This window comes from Podarcis filfolensis (genome assembly GCF_964270895.1).
Source record: "Podarcis filfolensis genome assembly, chromosome: 10".
NCBI lineage: Eukaryota > Metazoa > Chordata > Lepidosauria > Squamata > Lacertidae > Podarcis > Podarcis filfolensis.
In genome coordinates, this window is record NC_139612.1 from 74779802 (window position 1) to 74800034 (window position 20233).

General features: G+C 47.8%; 3 protein-coding genes across 11 annotated transcripts in view; 1 reads left to right on the forward strand and 2 right to left on the reverse strand.

The window, feature by feature from the left end:
• LOC310742874 (uncharacterized protein) overlaps window positions 1-20233 on the forward strand; it is a 168255-nt gene that overhangs the window by 26779 nt on the left and 121243 nt on the right. The window contains exon 5 of one of the 8 annotated variants that reach the window (XM_083572608.1): window positions 1829-1955. The exons of the other annotated variants lie outside the window; for them this stretch is intronic. Coding sequence (XP_083428734.1) covers window positions 1829-1955 — 127 coding nt within the window. The remainder of the gene's footprint in view (window positions 1-1828; window positions 1956-20233) is intronic. 8 annotated transcript variants of the gene reach the window in all.
• LOC310743095 (uncharacterized protein) overlaps window positions 1-20233 on the reverse strand; it is a 135363-nt gene that overhangs the window by 12483 nt on the left and 102647 nt on the right. The window lies entirely within an intron of this gene.
• Window positions 10987-20233, reverse strand: part of LOC310742934 (uncharacterized protein) — a 103191-nt gene continuing 93944 nt past the window's right edge. The window contains exons 1-3 of one of the 2 annotated variants that reach the window (XM_083572801.1): window positions 19461-19601; window positions 15680-15824; window positions 10987-13599 (exon numbers count right to left, since the gene is read on the reverse strand). In XM_083572801.1, the coding sequence (XP_083428927.1) occupies window positions 11565-13472 (1908 nt within the window). In that variant the 5' untranslated portion in view covers window positions 13473-13599; window positions 15680-15824; window positions 19461-19601 and the 3' untranslated portion in view covers window positions 10987-11564. Of the gene's footprint in view, window positions 13600-15679; window positions 15825-19460; window positions 19602-20233 lie in introns of those variants that run through there. The other variant, XM_083572800.1, reaches the window with a different exon arrangement.

Consider the following 20233-nt stretch of genomic DNA (forward strand, 5'->3'; position numbering starts at 1 on the left):
AGAGGGCTGAGGGGTGGGGCAGCCAGGTGCCTCTGGGCCTGAACAAATCTCTCTCCTCCTCTTGGCTTCTGTCAAAACCACCCTTAAAAAGGCTGGAAATGCCATTCAAGAAAGTCTACATGCTGAGAACAAGGAACAGCCACCTCACCTTAACTCACCTCTTGAATGTTGCGAGTATGATGTCCCAGTCGTTGCAGATATAAGGATGATAGATAAATATCTGATAGCTAGCTAGCTAGCTAGCTAGCTAGAGAGATTAGAGATGATAGATAGATGATAGATAGATAGATAGATAGATGATTGATAGATGATAGAGATAGATGGATAGATGATGATAGATAGATAGATAGATAGATAGATAGATAGATATAGATAGATGATAGATATAGATGATAGGGTTTCAACTTACACAATAAGAAACAAACTGATGTAGAAATAAGCCTTTACTCAGAAAGTCCAATATGACTCTTTCTTCATTATTATCTTCTAATAATATCTTCTATTTTAGGGGTTCCACAGTCTCCATAACATTGTAATCTAAATGCATTTGCCTGCTAATATTTCTCTTTCTTCTCCAATCTGTCATTTTCCTGATCTCCAGAAGGCTTTCTATATTTGAGTATTTCTTGTACCAGCAATCACTTCTGACATCCCTTTAAAGTCACATTCCTTATAAGAAAGCCTGCTTTGAGCTATAGCCAGCACTTTTTGTGTTAACAGATCCAGCCCTTAAACTGACACTGAATCTGTCTTCCCAGCACCATCTGCTCGTTCCGTATTTTTCAGTAAGAGTATTTTCTAATCCACCTCAGCAGATTCATCATGCTAAGTCAGAGATAATTCCCATTTATCATCCTCAGATTTCACTCCTTCTTTTATTTGTCTTATCTGCCATTTGATCTATTTCACTGTTTTCTAGTATTCAGCATTTGAAATTGCCACCTGAAATTTAAGTAGCATTCGCAAGACTTCAATATTTGGTGAGACCTTCTGTGCCATAAGGATCCATTGGTTACCTACTCAGACATCTGTGATGCAGTTGAAATTTAAGCACAGAAAGAGAGGAAGGAGAAGACTCATAGTATAAATTATGGGCAACTGAGAGTCATAGTCTTTTTTTATTTTTCCAGGTGATAAATGATTCAAAGCTCCTTGAGAAAATCTCCAAGTGGTGGTGTTTCTATCTTCCGCAACCCTCTGCAGTATTTATAATCTGTGTGCTGAGGGTCAATTATATTACTTTTCAGTCCTCTTAATGATAACTAAAATAAAAGGGTGCAAACCTTAGGCTCTAATTAAAGAGTTATTATGCAGTGTTGAAACTTTCCGTGTTTTGGACGCTCCACCACCAACCAGAGATTTTATCTTTCTCCGGTACAAAGACGGATGTTGCTCAGAACATCTGAGGCTTCTGGTCTTTGACCTTCCCTTACCCTAAGAAAGGTTCAAGGGTCAGATTAAAAACCTGACCATCTCTTATCACTGCATGATAATCTCTGCCAGTCACGAACCAGAAGAGGATACTTCAATCCACCATTCCTCAAACCCAGAAGTGTCTTGATTTTTCTTTCCAGTCACTGAATGCTAAAATAAACTTCTACCTAGTTGACAAGCCATAGTGAGCAGTGGCCAGGATTCACTTAAACAGCCCCATCAGTTGCACTTGGGGGGCTTCTCTCCCCTTATTTCTTCCCATCCCTGTACCCCCATGTGCTGCTTGAAGTTGGCTTGAGGGCATCAGGAGGTCCCACGTCGAACATCACATGAGAGAGCAGAGTGGAGATCCTTCTATTTGGCAAATGGGAAAACTTTTATCTATTTCTTTTAGGGTTCACTGTGCTTTGAAGATGTCGCTGTTCATTTCACAGACAAGGAATGGGTGTTGCTGGATCCTGACCAGAGAGCTCTGCATAAGGAAGTCGTGGAGGAGAATCGTCAGATCATGGCTTCTCTTAGTAAGGCTTCCTGTTGGCTTATAATTTTTTTTTTTTTTTTTGGAAATTACATAAATATCTCTGTGTGATGAAGCTCCCAGATTTTGGTGCAGCTCAACATCTCAACTTGCAAAATCTAGGCTTCTAACCCCCCTCACAGCTCCCCTAGAATGGTGGTTGATGCTTTCTCTGTGAATATTCTTCCTCCATTCATGCCTTTTAAACCATGGCCAGGCTGCTCTGAATTGCTCAAGCCTTTCAAAATGTAGGCTTCGGAGTGGTGAGGGAAGTTGAATTTGCTTCTGTCAGGTTCTTTTGCTTTTGTTTTAACTCTTGTCGGTTTTTGGCTGACCAAAGAGTCTACTGACATTGAGATGGAGCAGATTCCAGGATTGGGCCAAACCAAATCAATCTCAGAAAAAATACAGGCTTTTCAAGTCTCAGGTTCTCATAGATGTTTCAATTAATGCCAGTCAAGCAGGGCAGGGAACCCTCTAGAAAGTCATCACATCTAACTCCCTTCACTTCTTCCTCTATCACAAATCTTAATCAGTATTGTTCACTAATTGGGGTCTCAATTTGTTTCTCAGGTTCTAATCCATTTCCCTCTTTGTTACAGGTGGTGAGGAAATGGAACTTAAGAACAAGGGAGGCCATGACAAAAGCCACACAGAGGAGACGCCATATCAATATTTGGAGTGTGGAGACAACTGCAGCAAGAGCGGCCCTCTCACTTCCATTCTAGGAATTCACAGGGGAGAAAAACCTTATGAGGACTTAGAATGTGGGAAAAGCTTCAGTCTGATCGCCCATCTCACTTCCCACCAAAGGATTCACAGTGGGGAGAAACCATATCAGTTCTTGGAATCTGGAAGTTCCTTCAATTCCAAGAGAAGCCTCACTTCCCATCAAAACATTCATACAGGGGAGAAACCCTACCAGTGCTTGGAATGTGGAAAGAGCTTCAGTTGGAAGAAAAGTCTCATTTCCCATCAAAAAATACATACAGGGAAGCCCTATCAGTGCTTGGAATGTGGAAAAAACTTCACTCGAAAGAGCAGTCTCACTTCCCATCAGAGAATTCATACAGGTGAGAAACCCTACCAATGCTTGGAATGTGGAAAAAGCTTTCGTCGGAAGAACCATCTTGCCTCCCATCAAAGAATTCATACAGGAGAGAAACCCTATAAGTGCATGGAATGTGGAAAGGGCTTCAGATGGAGGGAAGCCTCCCTTTCCCATCAACGTATTCATACAGGGCAGAAACCCTATAAGTGCATGGAATGTGGGAAGAGCTTTTGTCGGGAGACCAGTCTCACTTCCCATCAAAGAATTCATACAGGGGAGAAACCCTATCAGTGCATGGAATGTGGAAAGAATTTCAGCTGGAAGGAAAGTCTCACTTCACATCAAAGAATTCATACAGAGCGGAAGACCTATCAGTGCTTGGATTGTTGGAAGAGCTTTTACACAAGCAAAGGCTTCCACCAGCATAAGATAACTCACAATGGAGAGAATATCAATGCCAAGAGTGTGGAAAGAGCTTCAGTCAGAAGGAAAATCTCACTTCACATTAAATAATTCATACAGAGTAGAAATCACATCAGTGCTTGGAATGTGGAAAGAGTTTCAGTAAGAGGGGCAATCTCACTTCCCATCAATAAAATCAGAGAATTGTAGAGGTGGAAGGGACCCTGATTATCATCTAGTACAACCTCTGTGTCAGAATATTGCTGGGCCCTCAGCTTAATCACGCAGCAAGCAGACTCCGTCAGTTTTCAAGCAGCTTTTATTATATACCATAATTACAGTCAGTGCCGCTCCCACAACTACCAACTCCTTTTAAGACATTGAGGCATCTGGGCTCCGATTCCTCCTCCAACATGACGTCTTCCAGAAGCTCCCCTTTCGTTTCTGCGATTGACATTTTTCTTTGACCCTGGCTATCCTAGGAGCATGGGGAGATTCTGGCTGGTGTCCCACCCCTATCTCTGATGAATCACCCCCCCCCCGGTGGTGTTGTGAGAGACCACCCATTAATCCCTTGGCTTCCAGCCCTCTCTCACTTCCATGAGAATTTATCTCTTCTTCTCTGGCAAAGGAGAAGAGATTTTGAGGGGGCTTGTCTTCAAATGGCTTGGAAGAAAGGAGAACTACTCCTTCCTGCTCTAGCTCTCTGTCTCCCTAGAGAGCTCTGTTTCTGATATCCTCCGACTCTCTATACCCATCCTTCTCTTCCTCTTCGCTCTGGGGAGCTCCAGGTCTCCTCTCAGTCACTTCTTCTCCAGGCTGAAAATGTGCAACACCCTCACCTGTTCCTCAAGAACCTTGGTTTCCAGACCCTGGACCATCTTAGCTGCCCTCCTCTGCAAACTTCCCATCTTGTCAATATCTTTCTTAAATAGTGGCACCCATAATGGGACACAGTACACCAGCTGTAGTCTGACCAACGTAGAATAGTGTGGTACTTTGATGTCCCTCGATCGGCAGGGAGCAGGACTCACAGCCACAATAGCCTCCGACCTTTTCGACAATCTCAATGTTTTTAGATGGCCCTCTCAGGCCAGGTGGGAAAGGCCAGCAAGGCAGGGAGCAGGTCTTCCAGAACACACAATCAAGATGGTCTCTGGTCTTCTCAGCTGGCCTTAGACCTTGTAGCTGGAGTTCATCCGTCACTCACTCCAGGCCCCACCCTCTTAGACCAGATGGGCAAGGCAGCAAGCAGGTCTTCCAGGACTCTTCAGCAGACAAGGCCTCCGTGGCTGGAGTCAGTCTGGTCTCCACCCTCCCAGGCATGCACGACAGGGAACAGGTCTTCCAGGATTTGCAGCCAGTATGATCTCTGGCCTCTTCAGTAGAGACCATTGGAGGGTGGAATGGAATGTGAGAGTGGTGGTAATGTGAAGCAGGGCTGGTTAGATCAGTAGTAGAGAGACAACATTGTTTCTCATTGTTTTAGCTGTAAAGCAGTGTGTCAGAGCCACCCTAGGTCCCAGCTCACAAAGGACCAACGCTGCTTCGTTATTAAGTACAAAAGTCTTTATTGAAGTTCAGTTTCGCTTCCAAAGCCGCAGCGCGCAGCTCTACGTCTCAACCGTTAGACCGCTGATGCTCCGTCTGAGTCTCCTCCCCCTTGACACCAATTTAAGATTCTAGCTTTGCTCCACCTTTTCCGCTGCTCTTTCCTCCTCTGGGTCCGCCTGCCCGCCGGGGTCTCGCCCTTTCTAGCCTCCTCTGAGGCTGATTCCCCTGAGCCTTCTCCCTCCCTCCGGTGGGCTTTAGGAGCTGGTTCCCCATCCGGGTCTCCTGCTGTCCCCCGCGCCTGCACATTTGAACTTGGCGCGCGCGCCCAGCCAGCAGCTTTCCTCCTGACCATTTCACTGCTGCTGTCACTGCTTCCCCCTTCGGGGGGGCTAGCTGCAACTGACCTCCCTTCCGTTCCCCCACTCTCCGATAGAGGCGTGGTCAGCCCTGACTCCCTCTCTGGAGGAGACGCTGGCCCTGACACATGTGACTCTTCCCCCCCACTACGCTCTGGTGGGGAAACTGGTCCCGATCCTCCACTGCTGCTTTGGGGTTCCCCTCTGGCTCCTTGTTTCTGGTGCGTCCCCCCTGGGACCCCCCTTGCCCTGACCATCGACGCCCCCTTCTGGGAATCTTCTGATTCGCTGGAGAAGCTCATGGAATCTCTCGGGCCACTGTCATACTCCCCTACGCTGCCCTTGGATTCTTCCCCTTCGCTCTCCAATTCCTCTCTCCCCATTGCTCCTGCTCCTGATTCCCTGACACAGTGGTTCCCAATTAGGGGTCCAGGGACTCCTGGAGGTCCATGGAACACACCCAAGGGCCCCACAGCACCATCCCCTGCCAGGGACTCACCTACCTTGTTGATTGCACAGTGGAAACCTTCTACAGATCATCCAGCTGCTGCTCACTGGCTGGGGGACAACTTGTGAAAGTATAAATATATCTGAAAGACCACTGTAGACAGTTGAAATCATTGGCAGGATTACAATGACACTTGTAAAGTGAAACAAACTTTGGTTATCATGATTATATAATAGATGGATAACGGTAAAAGATGCAGGGGGAAAGAGAATGGTTTTTAAAGAAATGGTACCCATGGAGGGAGGGAAGAAGGTCTCAAGGTTCAAAATAACCTTTTTTATTTTTATTTTTTGGAGTGGTTATGGTTATTGTGTATAACTTTATGAAAAACCAATAAAAAATTATTTTTTAAAAAATGGGTGCACCCATTCTGTCTCTCTAAGAGTGTAAGCTCCTTAGAAGCTCTGCTTTCCCCGTTGCATGAATTGATGTATAGGTTGGGGGGGGATTGCCCCTCCAGCAGATATTGGGCACATGCAGCCCACTACCAAAGTCAGCACAATCACTTTTGTGACTTTTGTGATTTGTCCCCACAAAACACTTCATCACAGTTTCTTCCTATCTATTCACAGGGCCTCTGCTGCACAATACCAAATGTAAGAATTCACTGATAAATGTATCTCTGTTCTGGCTCACTGGAAAAACTTCAGAAATTCATATAGACATGTGAGCTCAGCTACTCAGCAGCCCCTCTGCCTGAGGGATAATCCCTGGCATCCTGATACCTGAGTGCCAGACAGGTAGCCATGCCAGAAATCACAAACCCAGATGAAGACAAAAGGGTGTGATTCACTTGGCCAGAAACAGGGAAATGTAAAGATCTCTTTTGTTCCACTTGATGGGTGTTTGGTGGAGGGCAAGGGGGGCAGGGTCCAGGATGCTCAGATTACTGCCACCAGACCTCCCCTTCCATGATGTAACCGTGATGTAAGAGTGATGTAGTTGGGGTGTGTGTAACATGGGGATTAGCAGCTAATAAAAGTTTGGGTTCTCTTGTTTAGGGCTTCCATCTTGTTCCACCTGGTGGCAGGTGGGAGTCCTGTCGCGACAGTCTTCAATCAAGACCAAGCCGACTGGCTGCTGTTTTGCTCTGGTATTCCTGGCTGGGGTCCTTGTTTTTTTCCCAAGGGAGCCCTCAGATTTCTCTGTTAACACCCCTCAGTTCTTTGTGATAGTCCAGAATTACAAAGCTATTTCATGGGGTAGAGTCCACATGGCAGAAGGGGACACAAAACTCGTTTCAGCACAGACCCTTTTTTCTGATAGCACAAGCCGGGGAGGTGGGTTGTGGCCTCCCGGAATGTAATACCAAATCCCCTCCATGGTCTGGAGCCAAAGTCAAGACCGTGAGCCTGAGCGTTCCCCTACACTGTACAGACAAGCATTGCACAACCCTAAAACCCCAGACCTCCCTCTTTTGAGAAATCTACTGTTAAATGCATGCTTCCATGAAATACCATTATTTCATGAATGAACTCTGCATTTTCTGTGAATGGGCAACCACTGACCAATCAGGATTGTTAGATTTTGGCAGCCAGCCAATCAGATGTTGCAAAACAGCGACCTCTGGTGTCTGGAGGGCACAATGGGCTGCAGTGCTTAGGCAGAGAAGGCAGCTCAGCCTTTGGCAGGTTAATTGAGCGCCTCCTGCTGGACAGACAATGGAAGGAGCTTCATAAAATGTCTCCAATCTGGTATCGGTTGCCCAGAAGTGGTACAATGTATCTTTTGAACTTGGCTGAAGGGGGAAACGTACAAAATCTTCAGAAATTCACATAAAACCAGTGCCTCAACCGCTTGGTTCCATTCCAATGGCATTTTCCTCCCACTGGGAAGGTGGATCTTTGGCACAGCCCTTCTCCATAATCCCACCGGCTTATGGTCACGTACACCTCACCCCTTCCCAGGAGGAAACAGGAAGGAACAGGAGGGAAAACAATGAACCAGGCAGAAATCCATTGGTGGAGGGAACTGGAACCAGGTACTCTCAAAGCCCAAACTCAGGAAAGTCCGAAGGTAGGGAGAAGTGTAAAAGGTTTTATTCTTCTTTGGGAAGCGGATACTTAGAAGGTGATTGACAGGAAATAGGGGTGACTGACAGCGGTGGGTGAGGGTCTCATGCTACCCCATGACCACCACTCCCTCTTTATGGCATATTTGTGATGTAACGATGAGGCTGTTCAAAAATGTATTATGGGAAAGGGGGGGGGAGAGGTCTTAAAAGTTCACGCAACCCCATTTCTACTCCAGTGTGGTGTAGTGGTTAAGAGCAGTGGACTCGTAATCTGGGGAACTGGGTTCGCGTCTCTGCTCCTCCACGTGCAGCTGCTGGGTGACCTTGGGTTAGTCACACTTCTCTGAAGTCTCTCAGCCCCACTCACCTCACAGAGTGTTTGTTGTGGGGGAGGAAGGGAAAGGAGAATGTTAGCCGCTTTGAGACTCCTTCGGGTAGTGATAAAGCGGGATATCAAATCCAAACTCTTCTTCTAATTCTTCTTTGTGTGTTTGAACTTTGTTGCAACAAATAAAGATCAGGTCTACTGACCACTGTTTTGCAACTTTCACTTGGCTGGAGACTCCTTCTTTTGCTGACCGGAGGGACCCCCGGGGAGTGGCACCCTGACGAGCTGGGCAGCGAGTAAATCCACATGCCAGGTTTTTTTCCTTATAAACTCTTTTCCACCTGAGCTTCATCTCCTTACCTAAAAGCCTGACACCCGCAATGTGACAGGATTGTGACTCCTTCCCGCAGCAAACAAAATAGCTCTCCCCAGATGCGGAGGTGCCTCAGGGCTGTGCAGGATCCATCCTTGAACTGAAAAGGGGAGAGGCTCAGGAAAGCTTCAGGGAGCTCAACAACCCCCCCCCCCCAAGAAAGCAAAAAGCTCAACAACTTTGGTCAATCCAATGGGTAGATCATTGCCTGGTTTTTTTAATAGTGACTAGATAGCAGTCTCTTGGAAGTTGGACATGCCTGCTCTAGGAGACCCCGGGAGAGGTCACAGCAGAAGGGGGAATCTCTATTGATACTTCAGCAGCCGGCCTCCTCTGGGTCTCCTGGCCCCCTCCTCTCCTCCCTCTGAACTACTCTCTGCCCCAGCCTCTTCCCACTCACCAAACCCTGTTTCCTCCTCAGCTTCCAACACCTCCCTTTCCGGTCTGCTCCCTTTTCTCCCTCATTCTGCTCATCGCCATCCCCCCACCAGTCCCCAGGATCTGAGCCTTCTTCCCTTGTGGGTCCCCCAGCTTGTGCCTCCCCCCCCCCACCAGCCAGTCCATGACAGCAACAGCAGCCACAGCAGTAAAATCAGTGTGATGGTAATATGAACTGTGGTCCTCTGGTAGGAAAACTCCCTAGCAGCATGACTGAATAAAAACTTATGGAACTATGGAAAAGTACTCTCTTCCCCAAACCCCAGAATAAGCAGGAGCTCTGGGGTTGCCCCACGGGCTTCAAGTGTGAAGATGGGCCCATCAGGAGATTTCCCTGGTCCCTGCAGCCCCTCCGTTCCCCTCTTGCAATTAGGCTTGGGGGAAAATCTCCCATTCAATTTCAGTATTTCAAGTTTTCTTCAGAACGCGCAGGAGGCAGCGATGAAGTTCTGGTGAAGAAGCAGTGTTTGGAGATCATGCGGTGGGGGGAGTGACAGAGTTTGGTGCAAAAACCGTCTTGCATGTTTGAGTAGAGCAACTGCAGGGCATGAGCCAAGTAGCAGTAGGGTAGGGGCCACATGCAGAGCAAGTCCCACACTGAGGTCAAAAACACACACGGAGGCAGCAGGACCTCTTCAGTAATAGTTTACTGAGCTTTCAAAGCATACAGTTCTCACTGGGTCCCCAGTGAGGCACAAAACTTAACTCCTGAGAGCAAATCCAGTTTCAGCAGTAGAAAAATACAGCACACAGGATAAGTCAGGCACACAAACCGGCAGAAGGGAGCAAGGGAGGAAAGAGGCTGGAAGGACACAGGGCAATGGATGTGTGTCTTTCGCTTCCTGTCGTCTGGGAGGGAAGTCAGCAACTCGGCATCTGCAGGGGCTTCACGAAGAAAAGCTTTCTGCTGGCTGCTTCCAGGCAAATGAGCATCCCAGAAATCCAGATTCACCAACTCCACCTCACTATCATAGAATCATAGAGTTGGAAGAGACCACAAGGGCCATCGAGTCCAACCCCCTGCCAAGCAGGAAACACCATCAGAGCACTCCTGACATATGGTTGTCAAGCCTCTGCTTAAAGACCTCCAAAGAAGGAGACTCCACCACACTCCTTGGCAGCAAGGAGTGTACCTTACCAAAGGTACACCTTATCAAAAGGTGTACCTTATCAAAGGAGTGTTCCTTATCAAAAGGTACCTGTCAAAGCTGCCCAAGGTCCCAGCTCACAAAGGACCAACGCTGCTTCGTTGTTAAGTACAAAAGTCTTTATTGAAGTTCAGTTTCACTTCCAGAACCGCAGCGCGCAGCTCTACGTCTCAACTGTCAGACCACTGATGATCCGTCTGAATCTCCTCCCCCTTGACACCAATTTAAGACCCTAGCCTTGCTCCACCTTTTCCGCTGCTCTTTCCTCCTCTGGGTCCGCCTGCCCGCCGGGGTCTCGCCCTTTCTAGCCTCTTCTGACGCTGATTCCCCTGAGCCTTCTCCCTCCCTCCGGCGAGCTTTAGGAGCTGGTTCCCCATCCGGGTCTCCTGCTGTCCCCCGCGCCTGCACATTTGAACTTGGCGCGCGCGCCCAGCCAGCAGCTTTCCTCCTGACCGTTTCACTGCTGCTGTCACTGCTTCCCCCTTAGGGGGGGCTAGCTGCAACTGACCTCCCCTCCATTCCCCCACTCTCCGATGGAGGCGTGGTCAGCCCTGACTCACTCTCTCTCCCCAATGGAGGAGACGCTGGCCCTGACACATGTGACTCTTCCCCCCCACTACGCTCTGGTGGGGAAACTGGTCCCGATCCTCCACTGCTGCTTTGGGGTTCCCCTCTGGCTCCTTGTTTCTGGTGCGTCCCCCCTGGGACCCCCCTTGCCCTGACCATGGGCGCCCCCTTTTGGGAATCTTCTGATTCGCTGGAGAAGCTCATGGAATCTCTCGGGCCACTGTCATACTCCCCTACGCTGCCCTCGGATTCTTCCCCTTCGCTCTCCAATTCCTCTCTCCCCAGTGCTCCTGCTCCTGATTCCCTGACAGTACCTTACATCTAAAATTATACTCACTAGAGTGAGACGTTACCTTCATTATTTCATTACTATACAGTTTTACATATAAACACCAGAACTTCAAATACATGACATGCTTTTAAGATGGATTTTCTGCTGATTTCATTGCTGTGAAGAAGAGTAAACTCTGAAAGGAACACGTTCCTCACTCCATACATCTAAATGGGTTCTCCCCTCTGAGTCCTTAGATGTTCCTTAAACACTCCATTATAACTAAAGCACTTTCTGCAATCTTTCCCTTTAAACAGCTTCTCCTCTTTGAGGGTTGATGGGTTTGTAGGGTGTCAACTGTTAAAGTTCTTCCTGTCCATGAGTCTGTTGATGTAGGACTTCCACTAGGACTGAACCTCAATATACTTTCCTGACGTTTATATGGTTTGTCTCTTGTGGGAGTTTGTTGATGTAAATCAAGGATTCCACTCTGACTGAGGCTCCTTCCACATGTCATACATTTAGATGGTTTCTCCCATGTGGGTCTGCTGATGTTTTCTAAGATTTCCACTCTGACTGAAGCATTTTCTGTACACCACACCTTTAAATGGTTTCCCCCTTGCCTGTGTGAGTCCGTTGATGTGTTCTAAGGGTAGATGTGTAACTGAACCTCTTTCCGCACTCCATGCATTTAAATTGTTTCTCCTTTGTGTGAGTCCGTTGGTGTAATTTAAGGCTTCCATTCTGATTGAAGCTCTTTCCACATTCCTTACATTTAAATGGTTTCACCCCTGTGTGAATCAGCTGATGTGTTTTAAGGGTAGATGTGTAACTGAAGCTCTTTCCGCACTGCATGCATTTAAATGGTTTCCCCTCGCCTGTGTGAGTCCGTTGATGTGATCTAAGGGTAGGATTGCAACTGAAGCTCTTTCCACACTCCATACATTTAAATGGTTTCTCCCCTGTATGAGTCCGTTGATGTATTCTAAGGTTTCCAATCTGCCTGAAGCTCTTTCCACACTCCATACATTTAAATGGTTTCTCCCCTGTGTGAGTCAGTTGATGTTTTCTAAGGTGTGCACTCTGACTGAAGTCCTTTCCACACTCCATACATTTAAATGGTTTCTTCCCTGTGTGAATCAGTTGATGTTTTCTAAGGTTTGTATTGAACCTGAAGTCCTTTCCACACTCCATACATTTAAATGGTTTCTCCCCTGTGTGAATATTTTGATGTTTCGTAAGGCTTCCACGATCACTAAAGCTTGTTCCGCACACCATGCATTTAAATGGTTTTTCCCCTGTATGTGTCCGTTTGTGCATTCTAAGGGTTCCACTCTCACTAAAGCTCTTTCCACACTCCATACATTTAAATGGTTTCTCCCCTGTATGCGTCCGTTGATGTATTCTAAGGCTTCCAATCCGACTGAAGCTCTTTCCACACTCCCCACATTCATGTGGTTTCTCCCCTGTGTGAGTCCGTTGATGTAATCTAAGGCTTGCACTGAAACTGAAGCACTTCCCACACTCCACACATTTATATGGTTTCTCCCCTGTGTGAGTCCGTTGATGTGATCTAAGGCTTGCATCGTAAGTGAAGCACTTCCCACACTGCACACATTTAAACGGTTTCTCCCCTGTGTGAGTTCGTTGATGTATACTTAGAGCTCCACCCTGACTGAAGCTCTTTCCACACTCCATACATTTAAATGGTTTCTCCCCTGAATGCCTCTGTTGATGTTTATTGAGGTTTCCAATTTGACTGAAGGCCATCCCACATTCCGTACATGTAAATAGTTTCTCCCCTGTGTGAGTCCGTTGATGTATTCTAAGTGTATCTCTTCGACGGAAGCTCTTTCCACACTCCATACATTTAAAAGGTTTCTCCCTTTTGTGAGTCCGTTCGTGTAATTTAAGGTGTCCCCTCTGACTGAAGTTCTTCCCACACTCCATACATTCATATGGTTTTTCACCTGTATGAGTCCGTTGGTGTAATTTAAGGTTTCCATTCTGTCTGAAGCTCTTCCCACACTCCTTGCATTCATATGGTTTTTCATCCATGTGAGTCTGTTTGTGTAATTTAAGGCTTCCACTCTGATTGAAGCTCTTCCCACACTCCATACATTCATATGGTTTTTCACCCGTGTGAGTCCGTTCGTGTAATTTAAGGTTTCCATTCTGACTGAAGTTCTTTCCGCACTCCATGCATTTAAATGGTTTCTCCCCAGTGTGAGTCCGTTGATGTTTTCTAAGGCTTCCACTATCACTAAAGCTCTTTCTACACTCCAGACATTCATATGGTTTTTCACCCGTGTGAGTCCGTTCGTGTAATTTAAGTTGTCTACTCTGACTGAAGTTCTTCCCACACTTCCTGCATTTGAATCCTTTCTTGCCCATGTGAGTCCGCTGATGTGTTCTAAGTTTTCCACTGTCAGTTAAACTCTTTCCACTCTCCATACCTTTAATTGGTTTCTCCCCCGTTTGAGTTCGTTGATGTGAACTATGTGTGCTCATTCAGTGAAGCATATTCCACATTGCACACATTTCAATGGCTATTCCTAATAAAACCAAAGGTGCCCCATCCTCCAGAATTCTGACGTTCTTCTCCATCACCATCTTCAGAGTGGGAGGAAAGGAAATCCTGTTTGGGTTTCAGGGGAAAGAGAGCGCAGGAAAAAAAGGCACATCAAACTCCATTAGCAACTTTTCTTATTTCAACATCTCCTACATTCTTCCACATCCTACCCATGTTCCCAATTTTTATGAAATGAAAATGCAATGATGTCAAATGATAGTAATGCATCAGCAACCTTTTATAATCCTCATTCGTCATTAATAAAGCAGTATGATTTTGGAATACCGTTGTCCTGTGAGACTGCCTTTCAAATTAAGTGGTTCCCTCTGTTAGCACCTCAAGATCTTCATAAATCACCTGCACAGTCCCACTGACCTCAGAAGGTCCATATGGACTCAATCTGAATTTGACCAGACACATGTTAGAGCTCAACATTGAAGGTTAACAACAGGAAGATTTAAAAGAACTATTGGAAAGACTATTCAAGGCAGCAGAGATATGGGATGATCAGAGCCCTCCGAACTTGAAACATGGGAAGTCCCAACAAAAAATTTATAATTTAGGCAGAATATTTGGACTATTTGATATGTATTTGTATAATTTGGAACATTCAATGTGATTTGATTGGATTGTTAAAATGGGAAAACTAATAAAAATGATTAAAAAGAAAAAAAGAGCTCAACATCGAGTCTACCAAGTGGTAATAGGGATGGCAAAGGGGATCTTCTTCACCGCTTCTACTGCACCTGCAGAAAACAGCAGCAGGAGACTCTTTCAGGTGGTTCGCAATTTAACGGAACCACTTGCTCCATTGGGGCCAGTTAAGGCCCCCAAGATCTCCTGCAATGAAGTTTTTTGCAGATAAAGTTGCTCAGATTCAGAAAGAGGTAGACTCCACCATGGGAGCAGGGCCAGGGCGGGAGAGTGCTAGAGTCCTGCCTAGTCAAGTTGTGTGGGATCAATTCCAATCTGTTACCCCCGAGGATGTGGACAGGCTGCTTGGACGAGTGAAACCAACCACCTGTCTCCTTGATCCTTGCCCATCCTGGCTCATAAAAGTGATCTGGGAAGGTCTGGGCGATGGGCTCTGTGGGGTGGTGAATGCTTCCCTCTGTGAGGGAGCCATCCCAGACCAGCTGAGAGAGGCGGTTATTAAAAAGTTTCCAGCTCTACCTCTCTTTTAAATTGGAACCAGTGTAGGCAGTGAATGTCCTGTTTGGGTGCCTGAAGGTGTTTGGAGGATGGATGGCGGCTAACAGATTGAGGTTGAACCCTGACAAGACAGAAGTACTGTCCCTGGGGGACAAGGGTGGGCAGGTGGGGGGGGATCCCTGGTGCTGATGGTGTAACTGTGGCCCTGAAGGACCAGGTGCACAACCTGTGAATCATTTTGGACTCACAGCTGTCCATGGAGGCACAGGTCAATTCTGCATCTAGGGCAGCTGTCCACCAGCTCCATCTAGTACGCAGGATGAGACCCTACCTGCCCGCAGACTGTCTTGCCAGAGTGGAGCATGCTCTTTTTATTTCCTGCTTAGACTACTGCAACACGCTCTTTGAAGGTGATCCGGAAATTGCAACTAATCCAGAATGCGGCAGCTAGACTAGTGACTGGTAGTCGTCACCTAGACCATATAACACTAGTCCTGAAAGACCTACATTGCCTCCCAGTACGTTTCCAAGCAGAATTCAAAGTGTTGGTGCTGACCATTAAAGCCCTAAAGGACCTTGCATTGCATGGAGAGAGCTGGAGAAGTGGAAGGAAAGCAGCTGGCAAATGGGAATCCCAGATGGAAACGTCCACCCCCATTGCTCCTTATAATAATGATATGCTGCCTGATCTCATGCACCGTCTTCTGACACAGGACTATCCTAATGTGACACTGAGAAGCAGGATATTATCGGCAAAAAGATAGCTGTACTTAATGGAAATTTCATCCTTGAATAGGTAATATTGATTCATTGATGGCCTGAAGTTGTGTTATTTCTGGAGACATGAATTTTTTCCTGATCTGTCTTAAATATCATAATTATAGGATGTCATGGGATGTTAGAGGAGCGGTAGTTCCTTTAGTGGGGGACATTGTCATGCACCTTCTGCAGTAAATTATCCACCCTTGGTCCCCACCCTGCACTCAGCTCTCACCTGTGGCTTCCAGAAGCTGTCAGCATGCAACAGAGGCCACAATCCCAGGAACGGCTTCAATCGGCCGGCTAAACCAGGTGAGGATAGCTGATGGGTCTCAAATCCTTGGTGGGTTGGGAAGTTCTGCTTCAGGTGAAGGCAGGCCCTGGTGGATGGAGAGGAGGAGAAGAACAGTGAATTCCACAGTCAAGAAGGCAGATTCTGCCCGTGCTGAAGAGGAAAGTGAAGGGCAGATGGGGCACGTCCACCTGGGAAGGAGCTGATCGGGAAGGAAAACTCTGGTCCTAAACCTTCACTGCCTCTTCAGTTGTCTTCAGGAGAAGAAAAGGCTATGGAGGAAAACCCACACAAATCCAGAGTGGAGTCTCTAAGACGGTTGGATGGTGTCCTGCACACCTTCTTCATTCAACTCCTGCAACCAAACTGGTGCCAAACCTACTGCTCTGCTTTCCTTTGGACCATATCAGCCAGGCTGAGAAGGGGTCTTGTTGTCTAGGAAGCCCAGGACCCCCAAACACACTGCCCAGGCTTCCATCTGGTGGCCCCTTCAAAGCTATTAAAAGTATTGTGGCTGAAGCTTTTGTGGGCTGCAGGACCAAGAAAGGTCCTGCCACCATTATCCTTCAAATTGTGATTCAAGCCACATAATGAGATTGAAACTGTCCTGGTTGCGCTGGTTGATGATCCTCAATGGGCTAGAGGCCAAGGGGGAAGCTCTTTCCTGGTTCTGCTGGATCTCAGCGGCTTTGGAGACCTTTGACCATGGTATCCTTCTGGACCCTCTAGGGGAGCTGGGGGCCCTGTTATGCAGTGGTTCCCCTCCTTCCTCGTCAGCCGTGTCCAGAAAGTGGTGTTGGGGTATAAGTGTTCAGACCCCTGGGTGCTCCCCTATGCTTTTTAATATCTATATGAAGCCGCTGAGTGAGATCATCAGGGGGTTTGGCTTGGGTGTTCACCAGTATGTGGATGATACCCAGCTCTTCCTCTCTTTTAAATTGGAACCAGTGAAGGCGGTGAATACCCTGTGTGGCTGTCTGGAGGTGATTGGAGGATGGATGGCAGCTAACAGATTGAGGTTGAATCCTGACAAGACAGAAGTACTGCCCCTGGGGGACAGGGGACAGGCAGGTGTGGGCGACTCCCTGGTCCTTGATTTTGAACTCACAGCTGTCCATGGAGGTCATTTCTATGTCCAGTGCAGCTGCCTACCAGCTCCATCTGGTGCACAGGCTAAGACCTTCCCTGTCCACTGACTGTCTTGCCAGAATAGTCCATGCTCTGGTTATCTCCTGGTTAGACTACTGCCATGTGCTGTACATGGGGCTACCTTTGAAGGTGACTCGGAAGCTGCAACTAATCCAGAATGCGGACCTAAACTAGTGACTGGTAGTAGCTGCTGCGACCAGATATCACTGGTCCTTCCCTGGCTCCCAGTGTATTTCTCAGCACAATTCAAACTGTTCGTTCTGACTTTTAAAGTGTCATGGTCTTCTGCTGGTTCCCTCACTGTGAGAAGTGAAGTTCCAGGGAACCAGGCAGATGGTCTCCTGCCCCATGGAATGCCCTCCCTTCAGAGGGCAAGGAAATGAACAACTATCTGACATTTTGAAGGCAGCCCTGTATCAGGAGGTTTTTTAATTTGGATGTTTTACTCTTTCTTATATGTTCTGTAAGCTGCCCAGAGTAGCTGGGGAAACCCAGCCAGATGGGCGGGGTATAAATGCAATTGTTATTCTTATCTTGTGACTTTTTGTAGTTATTTTGGACTTTGTAACTTTTGTAGTTACTTTGGACTTCGCAATATTAGCTTATGAAATGTTATGGGTGGAGAAAATCACATGGTTGCTGTAAATTATAATCCCACCCATGAACGCTCATTCACACAAAGTCTGTAAATTTGGGGAGGTCACACACCTCACCTGTGCTAAAACTGGCAGTCCTTGGCCTGCACAGGCACACCCGATGTGTAGAGCCTCCAGCCACAGGCACTGTCTATCAGGAAAATGGGTCCTTTGACTGGGAAGATTCATGAAGTCGCTGTCATCGGATGATGATGGGTTGTATCTCAGCTTGTCAGTCACTCTGACATTGCCTACAAAGAATAAGAGGAACAGAAATGCTTTTGAGGTGCAACTTCTGTATCAATCCTGAGAGCCATTCCATGGACTCTGCACCCCTGTTTCTGATGACAGGTGTACATTATCCTCATCCTCAGTGGAAAAGACATTAAAGATGGAAGCCTGAGAGAGAGGAAAAGGCTTCTGGCTGCTTCCTGGGTGGGATTGCGGAAACCAAGAGCTGCTTCTGAGAAGGCCTCTCCCCTCCCCTCTTCCTCTCGGGATTTCCTCTCCTCTCCAGGGGGAACAATGGTTGGACTGGGCAGAATGGCTGCATCTGGACAGGGCAGGGGATTATAGGGTGGAAGGAGGATGGAGGCTGCAGGAAGGAAGGGGTGGGGGATTGGACCCCCACTATCCAGGGATCCCTCTCTGGTCTCCTTGAAGGTCTCCCTCCTAAGCAGGAGGGAGAGGCCAAGGTGGCCCTTCTGGAGATTCCCCTTGGGAGCCCCGATGGAGACGTCTCTCCCCCCCCCACTTCCTTGGCCCCCTCCTTTTCTCCCGGAGTCTCCCCTGCATCCTGTTATAAGAATTTTAAGGTCATAAATAATAAAAAAAGTTCATAACTGTATATATAAACCACATGTCGGAAACCCCACAGAAAAGGTCTTGCACAAATTGACCTCAAATATTTCTATGCAAGGTCAAAGTGGGAAACCTCCCCATTGTCTCTTTCCTCACAAATCCTGTCTAAAGGGCACATTCCAGATATGAACAGGATGTGAGCCTGTGACCTGTGACCTAGATTAATGAATTAAGTAGCAATAATAACAAAAGAGTGGCCAAAACCCAGATATTTCTGTTGTAGACCACCTTTTCTGTGTTGTATGTATGATGTTTCTGGGGGTGGTCTTGGACTCCATGGTGGGCAATTTAAAATGTCTATATAAGGGCAGGCACACCTTTGTTCTGGGTCCTCCTCTCTCCTGCATGTGGTGAGTGAGGACCCTGTTAACAGTTGCCATGAATCTGATTTAAACAGATTTTATAATGAAATGATTTCAGAATGTTGTCTATTTTACTGTTGTTAGCTGTTCTGAGCCCAGCTTCGGCTGGGGAGGGTGGGATATAAATAAAAATAATAATAATAATAATAATAATAATTATTATTATTAGTAGTAGTAGTAGTAAAGATCAGGCTTACTAGCTGCTTTGCTTCTCAGTATTCTCTGGTTGGTCTCTGTTAATTTTCTCCTACCGATAGAGAACCTACAAAAGGCCTCTGTATGGGCTCTTGGGTATCCCGTAAGGGAAAAGGAGCAGTTTTTTGAACTTATATTAACCCAAAGACCCCACGTGGCTCGGCTCACCCCTCGCCGGGCGGTCCCATCTCTCCATCCGGAGGGGGCCACCAACACGCGCAAGGGAGGGACAGGGGGGGGGTCTCTATCCAGGCCTCTCTTGCGCCAGTTAACCTTCCCATAGCCCGCCTCTCTCCGCACGGAGCCAGTGGAAACGGAGCAAGGGGCGCTCGTGGGGACCCCCTGGGTGCGCGCCCCATGTCTGCCCCTGCCAAGGCGCCTAAGGGGCCAAGGAAAGCCTCCTTCACAGCACACGTGCAGGGATCCAGGCCCTTCCCACGAGGCCCACAGAAGGCGCTTGGGGGAGCTGGCGGGCTCTCTGGGTCCTTTTCTCCCCTCTCCTCCCCTCCGCGACCCCTTTACCTCTTTGTCCTCGCTCCCGATTCTCCTTTCCTTTCCTCCAACATCCATGGGCGGGGGGGGGGTTATCCCTTGCCGCCCCTCCTCCCCTTTGAGAACGCGCCCCCCCCCCAAGAGCTACGGGGCAGAGCAGCAATCCGGAGTGGAAGCTCCGCTTGCGGGAGAAGCAGGCAGGTTGGGGGGGGGCGGGTGGGCTCCCCCCTCATTCCCGGAGCAGAAGCCGGATTGGAGGAGGAGCAGGAGGAGGAGGAAGGGGTGCAACGTATGGGGGGCGGGGTGAGAGAAGGATGTGCCGGGAGGGGAGGGAAAGAATTGAGGGGGGGGGAAGGAGAGGAATCTTTCCCCCCTCCGCTCTTCCTTCTGCGATCAGGAGAGCGGGGGAGGGGCTGATCCCGGAGAATCAGCTGCAAAGTGGGGTCCCCTCCCCCACAATGTTTACATCGCAAAAACCTTCCCTCCCCCACGCCACGAAGTTAGATCCGTCCATGTTTTGGTGCGCATTGAGTAGCGGGTTGGGCTCTGTGACTCCTGTGTTACGGGGAAAATGGAGCACACACACACACATCCCGACACCCAGGTAAAATTCCTCCCTTGTGACTCTGTCAGCGGTAACACAATGAGGCCAGGAAGAAAGCAAGGCAGCTGTTGATCTGTTTGCGCGCAGAGCCCCCCCCCCATGCGAGGAGTGAAGCAGCCCAGAACTAAAGCGCGTTGCAATTTGGACACCCTCAAATAATCGCCCCCCCCGTCACAGAGAGAGCACCCCAAAAACATCC